Source organism: Chiloscyllium plagiosum, chromosome 2, assembly GCF_004010195.1.
Source record: "Chiloscyllium plagiosum isolate BGI_BamShark_2017 chromosome 2, ASM401019v2, whole genome shotgun sequence".
NCBI classification, from domain to species: domain Eukaryota; kingdom Metazoa; phylum Chordata; class Chondrichthyes; order Orectolobiformes; family Hemiscylliidae; genus Chiloscyllium; species Chiloscyllium plagiosum.
Window position 1 is genome coordinate 2,536,448 of NC_057711.1, and position 17,910 is coordinate 2,554,357.

The 17,910-nt window shown below is 41.5% G+C and overlaps 1 protein-coding gene across 1 annotated transcript in view; it reads left to right on the forward strand.

Annotated features, from left to right (window-relative positions):
- The window catches only part of paip1 (poly(A) binding protein interacting protein 1), a 70,023-nt gene that overhangs the window by 37,562 nt on the left and 14,551 nt on the right, over window positions 1–17,910 (forward strand). Inside the window, exons 3-9 of the mRNA XM_043703143.1 lie at window positions 1,625–1,825; window positions 8,774–8,886; window positions 9,771–9,882; window positions 10,738–10,863; window positions 11,106–11,212; window positions 12,005–12,122; window positions 16,540–16,594. Of these exons, the coding sequence (XP_043559078.1) occupies window positions 1,625–1,825; window positions 8,774–8,886; window positions 9,771–9,882; window positions 10,738–10,863; window positions 11,106–11,212; window positions 12,005–12,122; window positions 16,540–16,594 (832 nt within the window). The remainder of the gene's footprint in view (window positions 1–1,624; window positions 1,826–8,773; window positions 8,887–9,770; window positions 9,883–10,737; window positions 10,864–11,105; window positions 11,213–12,004; window positions 12,123–16,539; window positions 16,595–17,910) is intronic.

Sequence of the window (17,910 nt, forward strand, 5' to 3'; positions counted from 1 at the left end):
AAAAATTGCAGGGATAGGAAAAGATCAATCCTTGTGTGATACTTGGGCAGATTAGAAAAAATGTCCATATCCTTTCGACCATCCAGTCTATTTTAAAGTGTCCAGAAAGGTTTTTGCTTTTTCTGAAGAATCAAATGAGCATACAGACCCATGAGTAAAATGAAGCACCACCAGATACCTTACTGAATACAGAGGTCCCTCAGTCTTCTCTTAACCTCATCAAAGGACTTCCTTTTACGGATCATGGCTGCAGAAAAGTCCTGGAAGAACATTATCCTGGATCCTTTGTAAATCAAGGCCTGTGGATCCTTCCCCTGCTTTCTGGAAGCTTCCATAAAACTCTGCTTGTCCCTGTCGCATTGAAATCGCACTAGGACCGGACAGGGGTGCTGGTCGGAACCCGGCCTGCGTACTGTAAGCCGGTGAGCTCTGTCGACCTGCTTCAGCCTCCCAACCAAGAATTTGCAGCCGCCAGTCTTCAAAAAAAACTTACTGGCTGCTTGCCTTCCACTCCCTCCGGCAACTCGATGATCCGGATATTCTTTCTCTTACCTCTGAGCAGGTTGATGACCTCAAACAGTTAAGGCCCAATCCCGTTTCTCGAGGACTTGGTCACAGTCTCTGCTGTGTTCCGCTGTTCAACCTCTTCCATTTGCTTTCCGAGCCCTTCAAGCTCCTGCTCGTGCAGGAGTTCAGTTCCAGCCTAGTGTGACTCGCCTTGATCATTTCCTGGAGTTCAAGAACTCTGCAGCCAAGGTCTGTTGGGTAAGTGATTTGAACAAAGTTTCAAAGGAGGCTGTAGCTACGGTTGCGGGTGTGCCTGATGCTGCTGGCGAATGTCCCATATATTCAGACTTAGTTGAACCTTTACCTTTTGTCGTCATCACTTACCAAAAAAAAAATTTATAATGATTCCCCAACTGTTTAATTCTCGAATTTTTCTGAAATAACTTAGATGGGGAGGGCAAAAGCACCACTTCGCCTGAATTGTGCAGAGCCCAGCAGAGCAGATCTTTCAGATCGCCGCCATCTTGGATCCCCCTTCGGTATTTTTAAAGCAGAGATAGATTGTCCTTGATAATCAAGGACAATGAAGGTTATCAAGGATATGTGAACGTAGAGTTGCAGTTGAAATCAGATCAGCAATGATCTTATTGAATGACGGCGCAGGCTTGATGGGCTGGGTGACCTACGCTTGGTCCATCTATTTGTGTTAATATTGTATTTAGAAGAGCAAGAGGTGTACTCAGTGAAACTGACAAAATATTTAAAAAGGGATGGACGGAGTAGATATAGCCAAGTCTCTTCTGGTTGGGAAGTTAGAAACCGTTGCAGGGGTGTGCACAATTTAAAAGTAAAGGGAGGGGTGCTGTTTTGTTCTGAGTTGGAACTATTTTTAGCCAGAGGATTGTGAACGTTTTTACTTCTCTGTGGAATTACTGAGTCTGTGGAGATAGATTTCTCATCAGGGGCATGTAGGTAATGGGGTGAATCAGCCTTGATCATATTGAATGGCGGGTCAGACTGAATGGGCTACTTCTGTTTGCACGTTCCTCATCATCTTGTAAACTTCCCTTTGCTCTTCCTTGTTTAATATGTGCCTTTACCCTTGGTGTCTCAACAGAAAGTTCCAGATGAGGCATTTGTGGATTTTGAAATACCCTCTGACCTCATACTTGCTGATTATCTCCATGATTTTTTGACTCTACTGACCTCTCTGCCTGGGAGCTTTGAACTGGAGATTGTGCAGTTCACGGAGATGATGAATGGCTGGGTCAACACTGATGAAGCACTTCAAGAAGTGGTAGAAATAATCTATCAGCAGGTGAGATTTGCCAGTCTGTTTGTGAGTGGTGTTTGGTTGGGAGGAAGAGAGCACATGCATGAAATATCAGGGGTGTTAGACTGTGTTTGTATTGTTATGACCAGGTGGAGGGATTGGCTTCTCTCTTTTTAATCAAACCTTTTCTGGTCTGTCTCAACAAATATTTTCACTTTTTTAGTATACAGTTATCACAGTTCAATGAAAACATACTTCTAAAATGAGCGAGCCAAATTGCAAGGTTTTTATGAATAAATGTTATCACAATCCACAAAAAAGTAAAATCAAACATGCTGGTAATGAGTATAAAGGGGGCCAGGGGCATTGTCTTCAACAGACAGGAAATCTAAGGTAATTGAACTTCAAGTTTTTACGAGTCCTTGATAGTAGAGTTTTTGAGTCTGGGCCTAGTTGTAAAGATGTTGTGTCATGTTGGCCTGGTTTATAGGTCTTGAGTTTTCAGTGAATGACTGTTGAAGTTTTTATTCCTGGGCACTGACGTTAACATTGAGAGAGATTGGAGGGGAGACCCCCAACTTCCCCTCATCGGTTCATGTTCATTTCTTCTTTAGTACTTAACTTTTCTTTAGATAGATCCAGTTGTCTACACCGTATGTTCAATTGACCTTTCAAACTGATTACACTTTTATCTCCAAAGACTAAAATGGCAGCAAGATGTGAAACTATGCAATGAGTCAGAGGAAGGGGGATCAAGGACAAAAGACAGGAGAATAAGACAAGTGCTAAGCAGAGGAATTGAGGGCCAGGATCAATCAATCAAGATAGTGAAAAATGGTGGGATTGTGATAAGTAATCTTAACAAGACAGGCCATTTGACTTTGTACCTTAATGCATGGAGCATTTGCAAATAAAGTGGATGACTTAATCGTGCAAGTTGATCAAAGCAGGTATGATATTGTAAGAGATGTGGATGAAAGGTGGCCGGGGTTAGGAACTGAATATCCAACTGTATTCAGTATTTAAGAAAGATAGGCAAGAAGGAAAAGGTGTTGTAGTTACATTGTATTAATTTCCTCTAACGAGCAATCGTGAGGAAGGATAGAGGCTCCAATAATGTGGAATCAGGTATGGGTAGAGTTAGACCAAAACGCAATAAAACAGCTGGAGATTTTTCAGACCCCTATACTGTTGGGGTGACATTTGGAATGGCATTAAGCAATGATGCATGCAATAAAAGAACAACTGTAATTTTAGGTGGCTTTAATCTATATATACATTGTGCAAATCACATCAGTAGTAATGGTAAAGAGGAGGAAGTCCTGAAGAGTATGTCTGCTGGTTTCTGGACCAATACATTGAGAAACTGACTAGAGAGCATGTCATGAGAAAGGAATAGTTGACAGTGTAGTTGTGTGACGCCCTTTGATGCTGAGCAACCAAATATTTTAGAATTCCTCATGAAAATGGAGAGTGATGTTGATTTTGAGACTCGCAGTCCTGAATCTAAATAGAAGGAATTCCGAAGGTGTGAGGCTCGATTTGGCAATGATAGTTAGGGAACATTACTTAAAGGGATGATAGTGGAAAGGCAATGGCAATCATTCCAAGAGTGCAAAGGTGAACAGCAACAACGGTCATTCATTGCTGTCTGGCACAAAAGTAAAATGGGATGGGTGGCCAAAACATCATGCACAGGAAAAAATATCTAATACTAGATCCATGGAAGGGACAGAGAAATTGGCCTGAAAACAATTACAGACTAAATGAGTAGGAGCTTAAAATTTAGCAAAGGATGACTAGGGAATTGATTAAGAAAGGGAAAACAGTACAAGAGTAAGCTGACAAGTAACACACAAACTGAGTTTAAATGTTTTTCTACATACGTGAAGAGAAAAGGTTTGGTGAAGATAAATGTAGGTTCCCTACAATCAGAAACAGGAGAATTCATAATGGGGAGCAAAACTAAATGCATACTTTAGTTCTGTTCACAAAGGAAGGCACAAATAACAAATAGCAGAAATGTTGGGCAACACTGTTTAGTGAGAGGGAGGAACTGAAGGAAATCAGTTTTTAGCAGGGAAATTGTGTTGGGGTTATTTATGGGATTAAAAGCAGATAAATCCCTGGGGCCTGATATCTACGTCGCAGAGTACTCAGGGAGGCAATGGCCTAGTGGTATTATTGCTGGGTTATTGTTAATCCAGAGACCCAGGCAGATGGTGAAATTTGAATTCAGTGAAAATTTGGAATGAAGAGTCTAATGACCATGAATCCATTATCGATTGTGGAAAAAACCCAGTTGGTTCACTAATGTCTTTTAGGGAAGGAAACTGCCATCCTTACCTGACCTGGCGTGGTTGATTCTAAAATGCCATCTGGGCAGTTCAGGATGGGCAGTAAAGGCTGGCCTAGCCAGCAATGCCCTCGTGAATGAATTTTAAAAAGCTTAACCAAGTGGCTCTAGAAGTGGTGGATGAATTGGTGGTCATTTTCAAGATTTTATGCTATGTGCTACAGTGCCTACAGATTGGATGGCAACTAATGTAACCCCTCTATTTCAAAAAGACACAGGGAAAACAGGAATTTTAGACCAGTCAACCTGATGTTGGTCATGGGAAAATGCTTGAGTCCGTTATAAAAGAATTAACAGCTGAGCATTTGGAAAATAGTGGCCAGATGGACAGAGTCATCATCGATTTACGAAAGGGAATTCATGTTTGACAAGTCCACTGGAATTCTTTGAGGGTGTGAAAAATAGAGTTGATGGGGATGGTGTGGGGGGATGCCAGTTAAGGTGGTTTATTTCGACTTTCTGAAAGTTTTTGACTAAGTCCTACATAAAAGATTAGCATGGAATGGGACGGTAGAATATTGAGAAAGATAGAAAACTAGTTAGTGGACAGGAAACAGAGTAAGAATAATTGGGTCTTTTTCCGAATGGCAAGCAGTGACTAGTGGGGTACTTTAGGGTTTAGGGCTTGGGCCTCAACAATTCACAATATATGTGAATGAATTTGGATGAGGGAATTAAATGTAATATCTCTGAATATGCAGAGAACATAAAGCTGTTGTAATTATACGTAAGCTTGGCTCTGCTGGTTAATTTTTCGAATGCAATGATTTATTACAACTGGAAACACTTATTTGCTGAGTACATTACACAGTCGATAGATGCCTAGCTCCCTGATTTCACTGCTGGACAAGTTCACCCACACCTTGTGCAGATTTTCTAGTCTCTCCCTGATTGGACTAGCAGGTCACGTGACATCTCCATCAGAACTTGTTCTTAATTACAGCTGAATGAGAGGGTGAGCTGTGAGCAGGATGCTTCAGTGTGATTTGGACAAGCTGAATTATTGGACAAATAAATGATAGATGCAGGATAATGTGGATAAATGAGAGGTAATTCACTTTGGGAGCTGAAACAGGAAGGTAGTTTGTTAGCTGAATGGTTATAAATTGAGACGAATGTGTAACAAGACTTCGCACATCAGTCACTGAATATAAGCATAAGAGGTACAGCAGGTGATCAAGAAGGTAAACTGTATGTTGGCCTTCATACCAAGAGGATTTAAGTACAAGAGCAGGGATGTCTTTCCACAATTATACAAGGCCTTGGTGAGGCCTCACCTGGAATATTGAATGCCACTTTTGGTCTCCTTATCTGAGGAAGGATGCTCTTGCGAAAGAGAGTGCAACAAAATTTTTCAGACCTGATGTATGAGAAGAGGTTAAATCAGCTAGGATTATATTCACTGGATTTCAGAAGAACAATGGGGAGATCTCATCGGGATCTGTAAAATTCTAATCAAGAGTTGATGTTGGAAGATGTCCCTGATGATGGGGCAGTCTGGAACCAGGGATCACAGTCCAAGGATATCAGACAGACTTCACCCTGAGAGTGGTGAGCCCATGGAATTCACTGATATACGTAATCAAGGCCAAGACATTGTATGATTTCACAAATTAGTTGGCTTTGTCTGGAAATGCCCAAGGATATGGAGGGGGAAAAGTGGTTGATAAGGGTGTTGTGATGGTTGATAAGCCATGGTTGTACTGAATGGCAGAACAGGCTCAAAGGGCTGAATGGCTTACTCCTCCAGATTTTTGTGTTCTTGAGAAAGAAATTATCATTGGAGTGTAATTTTCACAACACATGCAAGTTTGACACTGATTCACTTGGTACAGCGATCACTAATTGTCAGGGTCCACAACATGATTGCATTTTGCATCCAGTTTGAAAGGGTAGAAGAGTGGGTTTGCCAATGGTGTTTTAGACCTGAATAAGGGCAAGTAAATGGCATGAGCCAAGGAATCCAGAAAACTGCAATCAGTCAGTATCGGGGCAAACTCTGCTGGTTGGAGTTTTATCTGGAACATAAGAAGATGGTGTCTTTCCACTCGTGTCACTGGCTGGTTAGCATTGATTGCCTGTCCCTAGTTGCCTTTGAACTGATTGAAATGATCTCACAAGCCAAAGAGCAGTTGAGAATCCATTTCATCACTGAGAATCTGGTGTAACATTAAGGCCAGATCAATGAAAATGGCAGATTTCCTTCCTTAAAGGGTATTTGTGACCAGATGGGTTTTTCCAACTGTCGAGAGTGTGGTGCTGGAAAAGCACAGCAGGTCAGGCAGCATCCGAGGAGCAGGAGAATCAATGTTTTGGGCAGAGTTTCCAACAATCAACAATGGTTTCATGGTCATTAGATTGTTATTAGGAGAAAGTGAGGACTGCAGATGCTGGAGATCAGAGCTGAAAAATGTGTTGCTGGAAAAGCGCAGCATCCAAAGAGCAGGAGAATCGACATTTCGGGCATAAGCCCTTCTTCAAGAATGAGGAAGGTGTGCCAAGCAGGCTAAGATAAAAGGTAGGGAGGAGGGACTTGGGGGAGGGGCGTTGGGAATGCGATAGGTGGAAGGAGGTTAAGGTGAGGGTGATAGGCTGGAGAGGGGATGGTGTTATTGCAGATTTGTTTTTACTGAATTCAAACTCCGCTATCTGCCATTGGCAGGATTTGAATCCAGGTCCCTGAGACTTTAGCTGAGCTTCTTGATTAATAAGCTAGTGATACTACCCCTAAGCCATCTGGTTGTTAGAGAGCAGCCAAGTCGGCTCCAGGGCATCTCTACAGGAGCTCCTCAGGATAATATTCTTGGCCCAAACTCCTTTAGCTGCTTCATTAATGACCTTCCCTCATAAGGTGGGGAGTGGGAATGTTGACTGTGATTACACACTGTTCAACACCATTCGTGACTTCTTAGATACTGTTCAAATGCAGTGACATCTGGACAATATCCAGGCTTGAGGTGACAAGTAGCAAGTAACATTCATGTCACACAAATGCCAGGTAATGACTGTCTCCAATAAGAGACATCAATGAATTCCCCCACTATCAACATTCTTGGGGTTATCATTGACCAGAAGCTCAAACGGACTTGCCAAATAAACATGGTGGCTACAAAAGCAGATCAAAAGCTCGGAATATTGCAATGAGTAGCTCAGCAACTGACTCCCCAAAGTCTGCCCACAAGACACAAGACAGGAGTGTGTTGGAATACTCCCCACTTGCGTGGATGGAGTCAGCTGCAACAACACTCAAGCTTGACACCATCAGGGCACAGCAGCTTGCTTGATTAGCACCACATCCACAAACATCCACTTCCTCCAACACACTGTCAGAAGCAGTGTGTACTTTCTACAAGATGGACTGCAAATTTTCACCGAAGATCTTTAGGCAGCATTTCCAAACCCATGACCACTTCCATCTAGAAGGACAAAAGCAGCAGATGCCTGGTCACCATCTCCTGCAAGTTCCCCTCCAAACCATTCAACATCCTGAGTTAGATATATATTGCTATTCCTTCGGTGTCGTTGAGTCAAAATCCTTGAATTATCTTCCTAATGGCATTGTGGGTCTACCTAAAGCACATGGACTGCATTGGTTCAAGAAGATAACTCGCCTCCACCCTTTTTCAAAGCAATTAGGGGTGGGCAATAAATGCTGGCCTAGTCAGCAGTCATCCTTTCTGAGAGTATGGGAAATGTAACAGTTGCCCTTTTCCTTGCTCCCTTCCCACTATCCATTGCCTCAACCACTCTTTTCAGATGAAACTAATTTACTCGTAATGTTTATATCAGTTATGTATGGTGTTCACTCCTCAACGTTAGATTGCCTTTATAGGCAGAGAGTGAATGCAGATTAGGTCACTGCTATCTGTAATGTCGTCAGTTGCAGCTCTGAGCTTTTGGATGTTTGTTGCTTTTGGGGTTTGGTCCCAACATGACCTTTCTGTCCTTGACCTTGTATGTGGTTCTATTAAGGCTCAATGGAATCTTGATGCTCAGAATCTCATTTATCAATCAGACACTTCATTTTTCTGTTCACCAAGATTAATAAAATTTCAAACCATATTCACTGCTTCATTACTTAGTCGGCTGCAGTTTCTGGTCATGATTCTGTTATTGTAATTCTGGGCTCATCTTTTATTTGTTTTCTTCTTGTTCCATTCTCATCCCTCTTGCCTTTCCCAATCAATCCTTATGTCATTTAATAAAAGCAAATTACTGCGGATGCTGGAATCTGAAACCAAAAGAGAAAATGCTGGAAAATCTCAGATCTGGCAACATCTGTAAGGAGAGAAAAGAGCTGATGTTTCGAGTCTAACTGACCCTTTGTCAAAGTTTTCCAGCATTTTCTCTTGTGGTCTTATGTCATTAAATCTCTCCTGCCTCCCTGCCCCTTTGTAACATACTTTCCCTTACGTTCTTTCTATTATTGGCTGCACCCATCTTTCCTCACTCCTCTACTTGAATCCTTACACTTCTCACTTTTTCCGGTTGCTTCCATGGAGAGAGAAACAGATTGACTTCCTGAGTATTTCTAGTATTTGCTTTTGTTATGTAGTGCTGCATTGCTCATGGTCACTGTTTTTTTAGGCTACCTCTTCCATGTAGTAACTTTCAGTTGACCGTTTTCCTTCCTCTAGGCGACTACAGTGCCCAACTTCACATACACAGGGGCTCGGCTGTGTAACTACCTGTCCCAGAACCTAACTATCAACCCCAGAAATAACAACTTCCGGCAGCTGCTGCTACAAAGGTTAGTGCTGGGTCACGTGTGTCCCACAAGGTTAAATTACTATCTCCGATTTTGTCCAATATTCTGTCCTCCTTCCTTTTCAAAATGTTATATTTCTCATGAAACAGAGTAGGGTGTGAAACGAAAGCTGTACATGACCATGGTTAGTCCAGATTTAAAATGTGTCGCTGGAAAAGCGCAGCAGGTCAGGCAGCATCCAGGGAACAGGAGAATCGACGTTTCGGACATTAGCCTGAAGAAGGGCTTATGCCCGAAACGTCGATTCTCCTGTTCCCTGGATGCTGCCTGACCTGCTGCGCTTTTCCAGCAACACATTTTCAGCTCTGATCTCCAGCATCTGCAGACCTCACTTTCTCCCCTTAGTCCAGATTTACATTTGTGCAGCATCTTTCACTAGCTCATGATATTCCAAGTACTTTGCTGTTTAAGTACTTCTGAAGTGTAGTGTTTGTTGTAATATAGGAACTGTAGCCGATAACTTTGGCTCAGCAAATGTCCATAAACGGCCATGTTACAATTACCAGTTAATCAATTTTTGGTGATGTTGGTTGAGGGATAATTGTTGGTTCGGGCACTCGAGACAACTCCCCGATTCTCTTTGTAATAGAGCCTAAAGTTCTTTTGTGTTGTCACCTGAAAGGCTAGACAGTGACTTTGTTTAACAATTCATTCATAGGCTGGTGTTTCCAGCTCCCTCAGTCCTGCACTGCAGTGTCAGTCTATGTGATCTCAAATCTTCTGGTGTGAGACTTGAATGCAACACCTTTTAGTTCAGAAGTTAGAATTTCACCCAATTGAGCTGTGGTGTTTGGCAAATTGGCTTGAGGAAACAAGCAGCTAAACGTCCAGTTCTGAATGTCATTGTTGTTTGCCTTTTCCTGTAGGTGTCAGACAGAATATGTAAAGAGAGATGAGGCGGTGAAAGGCGATGAAAAAACCCGGAAGAAGTTCCACTCGTTCGTGCTGTTCCTTGGTGAGCTGTATCTGAATTTGGAGGTGGGTGTTTCAGGGTCCAGCATGCTTCGGTGTTTCGAACTGTCTATTTTTCTCACCGCTGTTTATTGTTTTTTAATAATTTTGGAAAGCTGACTGGAAAATAACTTGCAGACAAAAGATTATTGGTCGCATTCACTTCTAGACTAACTTGTTGCAGAAGACAAGCCACTTAAGATTTTGGGCCGTGTCAGCAAATTCGGCTGCACTGTTTTGGTTTTGGTGAAATTGAGGGTTTTCTCTAACTTTGGAGGTCAGATGAACCACTGTGGCCTTACATGTCCCTCGCTGATTTTCAGATGCGCAACAACATGGCCTGGGAAGGCCCGATCCAGTCAAGTGCTGAGAAGGAGCGAAATTGGTGACAACTGGTCAGGGGATTCATGAGGAAAGCGATTGCTGTTTCTTCAGAGACGTTTCAAAACATTTCACAGCCAATTAAATACCTTTCAAATATTAATCTGTTATTTTTGTAGTAAAATTAAATTGGATGGAACCTTTGAAGAACTTGCACAAGCATGCTGGCTTATAAGGTCTCTACTTGTGCTGTACTATCTGCAAGGTGTGTCTACAACAATGAAACTCTCCCTTGGTACTGCAATGAACTATTGGTTGGATTGTGTGTGTAAGTCTATAGAATGGGCCTTGAACCCACAAGCTTTTGACTGTGATCAAAGTGCTATCCATTGAATCAAACTGTTGAGATCCAATTGTTTAATTTGTTTCTTAACTTCGAAGACCTGTGACACGGCAGTTGTTTTGTTTGAATTGCGCTGAAAAATATTTGAACATAAGTGACTGTGGAAAAACCAATTCATTTTTGACTTGAAGGGATTTGTTTCTGTTTTGGATTGACAGGTCAAGGGGGCAAATGGAGCACCAGCACGAGCTGAGATTCTGCAGACAGGACTTCGTGAATTGCTGAATTCGCTCTTTTCTCAACCCATGGATGATAATCTCATCTGTGCTGTAAAATTACTTAAGGTATGATTGCAGTTTCCTATTTTCTTTGTGCATTTTGTGTCTTCCTCCCTGCCCTTCTCATTAACCTGACCTTTCCTCTTGGTTTAGAGAGCTGAGGATGCTCTATAACTGTTGGCAGAGTTGTGTACAAATGTGAATATCTATAAGTGAATGAGCAGTATGACTAAAGCACTTTATGCTCTGATGTCTCAGTCTTGCTCTCTGTCCCAAGGACATGCTAATTCTTGCTCCTTTCTTGGCAGTTGACAGGGTCAGTATTAGAAGATGCCTGGAAAGGACAAGGAAAGTCAGACATGGATGAAATAATTCAGCGAGTTGAGAATGTTGTTCTTGATTCTAATAGTAGCAGGTGAGTAAATGTGCGGCACTGAAGCAGCTATGTAATCGAGAGCTTAACTAAAAACAAAATCCTGTAAAATCTCAGCAGGTCTGGAGAGAAAAACAGAGTTAATGCTTCAAGTTTGAGTTGACTCTTCAGAACTGAAAGAACTGGTTCTGAAGAGGAGTCATACTGAACTCTGTGTTAACTTTTTGTTTCCCCATGAGGTTACAGAGCTGAGCTTCTCCACAACTTTGTTTTTATTTCAGATTTCCAACATCAGTCTTTTGCTTTTGAGTGAAATTTTAAGTATTGCTTGAGCAGACTGCTGGATTGTGAAATCTTCTATCAAAAAAGTTATTGATAGGTTATTGTAATTTGAAGATTTCTGGCTGTGAAGCCGCAAGCTGAGTCCAGTTTTTTAATGGATAGTTGCGCGCTCTCTCTCTCTCTCTCACGCTCTCTCACGCTCTCTCACGCTCTCTCTCGCTCTCTCTCGCTCTCTCTCGCTCTCTCTCGCTCTCTCTCGCTCTCTCTCGCTTCACGAAAGAATCCACTAGTGAGTTGGAGCAATGTTACAATGGAAACTTGCCTGCACCCCATGTCCCCAGCATTGGAAAAGTTGTTTAAAATATTTGGAATAATTGATCTGAGATTCATTTCCTGTTTTGCAAATGCCCATGTTTTTTCAGTTGTATAAAATTTCATGTTCGAGTGGAAATGAAATCAAATACAGTCACTTGTTAAGGATCTGTAAGAGGTCTTCTGTCTCCAGGTACCAGTGAATCCCACTTATTGCTTTTTGATCTGGGATGTACTTAGGGATGTAAAACAGATGTTGCTGAAACTCGTCGAGCTGCGGTCAAGTAACTGGGGTCGTGTTCACACAGCAGCAACGTATAATGAAGCTACACCTGAAAATGATCCCAACTATTACATGGTAAGATTATTTATCTATAAATAGATATTTACGTATATACAGATCCATGGTTGCATGTATTTATCTAGTGGTTTTATAACTTCAGGAAGTTGCAAAGGGCTTTATAGCCGAGTTTTGAGAAGATTTGTAGCCTGGGATTGAGCTTGTGGAGGTAAGATTGCTCGCTGAGCTGGAAGGTTTGTTTTCAGACGTTTCATCACCGTACTAGGTAAAATCATAATGTTACCTAGAATGGTGATGAAACGTCTGAAAACGAACCTTCCAGCTCAGCGAGCCAACTTACATGCAGACTTTTCAGCCAATAATTTAGTTCTAAAGATGAATTGTTGTAGTTTAAAAAGTTTGCCATTCATTTGGGCATTGTAAGCCCCAGCAACAGCAATGCAATAATAACTCAATCATCTGTTAGTGATACGGACTTTGACTAAGTGATTAATATCAAACAAGATGGCAGGGAGGGGGTCTCTTTAGAATAGTGCCATGGGACATTTTATGTTTTGAGAGGGCAGATGAGGCTTGGTTCAGCATCTCATCTGGTGAGTGACACCTCTGATATTGCAACAGGTCCTCCGTTGTTGCTAGGATGGGAAATTAAGTCTTTCTGACTCCAATGTTACATGATAAGTCACAGTTGATATTAAAACATTTATCAACTGTTGCCTTCTGTTCTTCAGAATGAAAGCTGTAATGCCCACGGATATAGTCCATGGCACATGAGCCAGAGTCATTTATGGCAAAGAAATGCATGTTGACTCTCCACGAACCAATTCACTCAGCCCTACAAGTTTCTCAATGTTCACTTCTCATAAGTGCCCATCTAAATTGCTTTTGAAATCATTTGTTTGCTCATAGGCAGCAGTTCCAGGTTTGATTAATTTCCCCACAGTGTTGAAACAGGCCCTTCGGCTCAAGTCCACACCGACCATCTGAAGAGTAACCCGCCCAGACCCATCTCCCCATGTTTACCCCTGACTAATGCACCGAACACTGTGGGCAGTTTAACATGGACAGTTCACCTGACCTCCAAAACTTTTGGACTGTGGGAGGAAGCTGGAGCACCCAGAGAAAAGCCGCGCAGACACGGGGAGAACGTGCAAACTCCACACAGTTAGTCACCCGAGTCAGGAATCGAACCAGGTCCCTGGTGCTGTGAGGCAGCAGTGCTAACCACTGAGCCACCGTGCCACCCCGGTACTCATTGTGGTTTTTGGTGCTCATTGTGTAACCATGTTCTTCCTTGTATTCCCCCTTTATCTCTTGCCCAAAGTCTTAAATTTGTGTCCCCTAGACATTGTCCCATCAGTCATGGGACAGATTTTACTTGTCTACTCTTCGGTTTGTCATATCTTGTCCAACCTTGAACAAATCACCCTCAAAACAATTCCAGCCTTTCCAACCTAACCTGATGTATCATACACCCTCCTTTTCAGTTTCTTTATAATCTTTATCTATCTTGTCAGGAAGGACCCTTGTTTATTTCTTCTCTGACCCTTTGCCCTTATTGGAATGTATCTAGCATGTACCTGAAGCATCTCTTCCTTTAAAGATCACCAGCTGTTTAGATTAGATTACTTACAGTGTGGAAACAGGGCCTTTGGCCCAACAAGTCCACACCAATCCACCTAAGGGCAACCCACCCAGACCCATTCTCCTACATTTACCCCTTCACCTAACACTACGGGCAATTTAGCATGGCCAAATCACCAAACCTGCACATTTTTTGGACTGTGGGAGGAAACCGGAGCACCCGGAGGAAACCTCACCCATGGCTGTGGATGATACAAATTTCTTCTCTAACTTCCCAAACAGTTCTGCACTTTAATGTTACACATTGAATTGCATCAACATTTATAATGGAAATGTCTTTGAAAGGGAAGTGCTAACCAACTGGGTATTACGGCTAGACCATTAATTCAGGAAACCCACGCAGACACTGGGAGAATGTGCAAACTCCACACAGACAGTTGCCCGAGGCGGGAATTGAACCCAGGTCTCTGGCACTGTGAGGCAGCAGTGCTAACCACTGTGCCACCGTGCCGCCCCGACAACAGGTCTGTCGCAGTTTTTGCTTTTACCCTCCGGTTCCATTTTAGAGACTTTGTTCGGCTGTGTTATTATACTTCTATAAAGCAGGGTGGGATGTGAACCCAGATATTTTGACTCAGAAACAGGGACACCACCAAAGGCCCAGAATGGAAGAAATGGGTGGCTGTACATTAGCCTGGAATCAAACCTGGGCTTGCTTTATGGCAGGGAGAATTCTACCACTGAAGCACCAACACAGCCTTTAATTTACTGGCTCGTGAGACTACATTGAGAGTACTGAGCACAGTCTTGATCCCCTTATTTAAAAGAGATATTATTTCATTGGAGGCAGTTCAGAGAAGGAACAGTCCGATGATTCGTGGTATGGGAGGCATTGTCTTATGAGCAAAGGTGAGAAACGCTATTGTACTTATAGCTCACCAAACGCATTAAATACATTTTATTCATGTACATTCATTGTAATCATCCCAAGTTTCTCATAGTTATTAATGTGTTACTATTTAATATGATCTTACTCCATTCTCTAGCACTTCACAGCAAACTCACTTTATGCAGATGAACAGATGAATTTGGAGCTGGAATAGTCAGATTCAACCCCCTGTGCCTGTCTTGCCATTTGGTAATATCATGGCTGATTTGATTTGTGGCTAAAACTCCACTTTTCTGTCTCCCCTGACAGGTTCTTGTCAGACAAAGACCTGCCTTTCTCTACCTTAAAAATATTCAATGACACTCCTTTACAGCTGTCTGGAGAAAAGTATTTCTCAGCCCAACAGCCCAATAAGACAAAAGATTTGTCCTCATCCCAATCAATTGAAACCTCATTTTTAAACTAGTGTCTCTCACATGGGGAAGCACCTTATTTATCTTCTCTGCTTTTATATGCTGTTGTCCATTTCCCTGCCAAATGAAAACTCTCCTCTCCCACATTTGGAAAAGTACTTGTGACCCAGTTGGTCCCAAACCTGTTGAGGTGCAACCCACCCTGTGTTGAAGGCATTATGTTTGAGTTACTGATGAAATGGCAATTGGGTAAAGCTGCAGTGGGATTGGAATACTGAAGCTTGGCTAGTTGCCACTGCAGACAGGGAAAGCCTGTGCGCTTCATGCTGACTTTAGCAAAACAATTGCGTTAGAACAAAACACATTATAAACCATCAGTAGAGATAAATTGGCTCGATTAATGAAATAGCTTTTAACCTCCTGTAGTATTCCATCTGAGCTAATGTTTATGATTAGTGTAGTGAAAGAAAGAGCTTTTAAAGGTGGAAAAGTAGCCTGCTGGGATAGATACATCTCCTCGTTTTAGTGGCTTCAGTTTGTAAGCTTTGTCATTTTGCAAATGCTGTTGTGCTTCTCTTTGTTTCTCATTTGCATAGATGTTTGAAGCTATGTTTTACTTGTGTTTCACTTTTTGGGGGGGTTTGGTCCCTAGCTTATTAAAGACGTCTTCCATGAGCTCAGAATATCTGCTCATTGAATTAAAATTTTACAATAAAAATAGTGTGCTGGAGAAACTCAGCAGTTCAGTTCCAAAGAGAAGTCATATTTCACTCAGTGTTAACTCTGTTTCTCTCTTCACAGATCCTGTCATATCTGCTGAGTTTCCCCAGCACTTTGTCATTTAATTTCAGATCTTCAACATCCGTAGGTTTTTGTTTTTATTTCCAGAAACCTTGCAGCTGTTATTGGGTGTTAACTTGCAGGAACCCAACAAAACTGTGTGAAGCACACAGTGCACTAAACTAACAGCAGGACATGCACAAAGAGCTATGATGGCCATTTTGTACATCAAAATATTTTTGTCACAAATGAGTCATTAAGGGCAGAAGGTTTCCTACCCAGCAACTTCAAAATGAGAGTTGCACTAGCTTTGTAAACCCAGGGAGAGTTGTTCAATGGATTAAAAATATTACCTTTTCACTGTTGGAATGGATTGAGGTTTCTGCTGACTGATACCTGTTGGTTGTGTAAATCACGATACTATTGGCAGTTCAACTTCTCACCCAGTTCATGAGGTGATTGCTATTGAATGTGTTTCTCCTGTTAGTTGCAGCCTTTTTGCAAAAATGTCAGCTCAGACAGTTCACCCACCTCATCTTGCCCTAATTAACTGCAGACATACGTGGCTTAGGTTTACTGATTGAAGATTTGATTGAATGCCTAAAGGTAATGTCATGTGTTAGTAATCTTACACAATCACTGTAAAAGCACTTCCTGCCAATCTGTAGCTTAACTCGAAGAATCAGATGGAAAATATTCTGTGAGTGGTACCATTAAATTAACCTGCTAAAATAAGTAATGTTGAATTGGTATGAATCGTTTTACTACAGAAGTAATGTGTAACATGTTACTATGTTTTAATTTTCAGAATGAGCCTGTATTTTATTCAGCAGAGGGTATCCCTCTCACTCCAGCAGACCCAGGTTAGTCCTTTAGGGTCAACATGAGTCTGTAAATTTACACTGACCCCTTCCTTTTTATTTTGTAAATATATTTATTAGCAATTTTTTTACTTTACAAACATATAAAATTATTGAAAAATACAATCAATAACAAATATCAGTCTGATAAAAAGAAAAAAAAACACAAATTACAATACAACTACTGTCTACTAACTGCTAACCTACTCAAAAATACAAAACAAACCCGAATATTGTGCAAAGCAACACCAATAAATAAGTAAATAACTAATAGATCAAAAAAAGAAAGAAAAGCAAAAAAACAGAGTACAGAACAGCTATGTTTGGCGCCAAGCTCCCAAACAAAGGAACAGTAACATTGTATCTATACCCTTATTAACTCAGGAGACCCCCCTCCCCTTCCCTCCTCTTTAAGTGATACTGTGGATTGGTACTTGAACAGATATTTTCCTCTCTCCTGGGTCAGACCAGACTGATAGCTATTGCTGAATTTTACTGGATTCTGAAGTTTTGATTTGCACAATGTAGTTGTGATGAGAATTTAAATCAAACAGATTGATGGATAAATTCAGATGGTTGCAGGTTTATCTGGAAACAACCAACGGGAGGTAATAGCATCAGTTAGAACCAACTAGAAAAATGTTCAACAAAGGATTGTGGCAATATATGCAATTGAAGTTATTTAAGTTTCTTCACAGGAAGCTCATTTGTTTTTTGGTAATTCACAGAACCAAGACACTTTAGGGAAAAGCAGGAAATTGGGGCTAATCTAGTTTATTAGGAGACTAATCTAGTTTATTAGGGGTCTAATCTAGTTTATTAGGAGTCTAATCACTCCCTTGAACCTGTTCCGTCATCAATCTGATAATTGCTGATCTTTATCTTTACCACATACAACTCACTTTGACTCCATATCTTCAGATTCCTGTTCAGTGCAAATCTATTCATGTTAATCTGGCATCATCTTTTTGTGGCAGGGTGCTGGTCCAGCCAACATCACGTACATTAATATAAAACGAGTTTCATTGCTCTACCACTCTTTGTGAAGAAGTCCTTCCTAAGTTTTATGGCTTAGCTCTGATTATATTATTTTGCATTCTAGACTGTACCTGCTTGATTATCTCAAACACACTTTCTGAAGGCAGGTCCTTGATTATTTAGCTAAAAACAATGACTGCAGATGCTGGAAACCAGATTCTGGATTAGTGGTGCTGGAAGAGCACAGCAGTTCAGGCAGCATCCGAAGAGCAGTAAAATCGACGTTTCGGGCAAAAGCCCTTCATCAGGAATAAAGGCAGAGAGCCTGAAGGGTGGGGAGA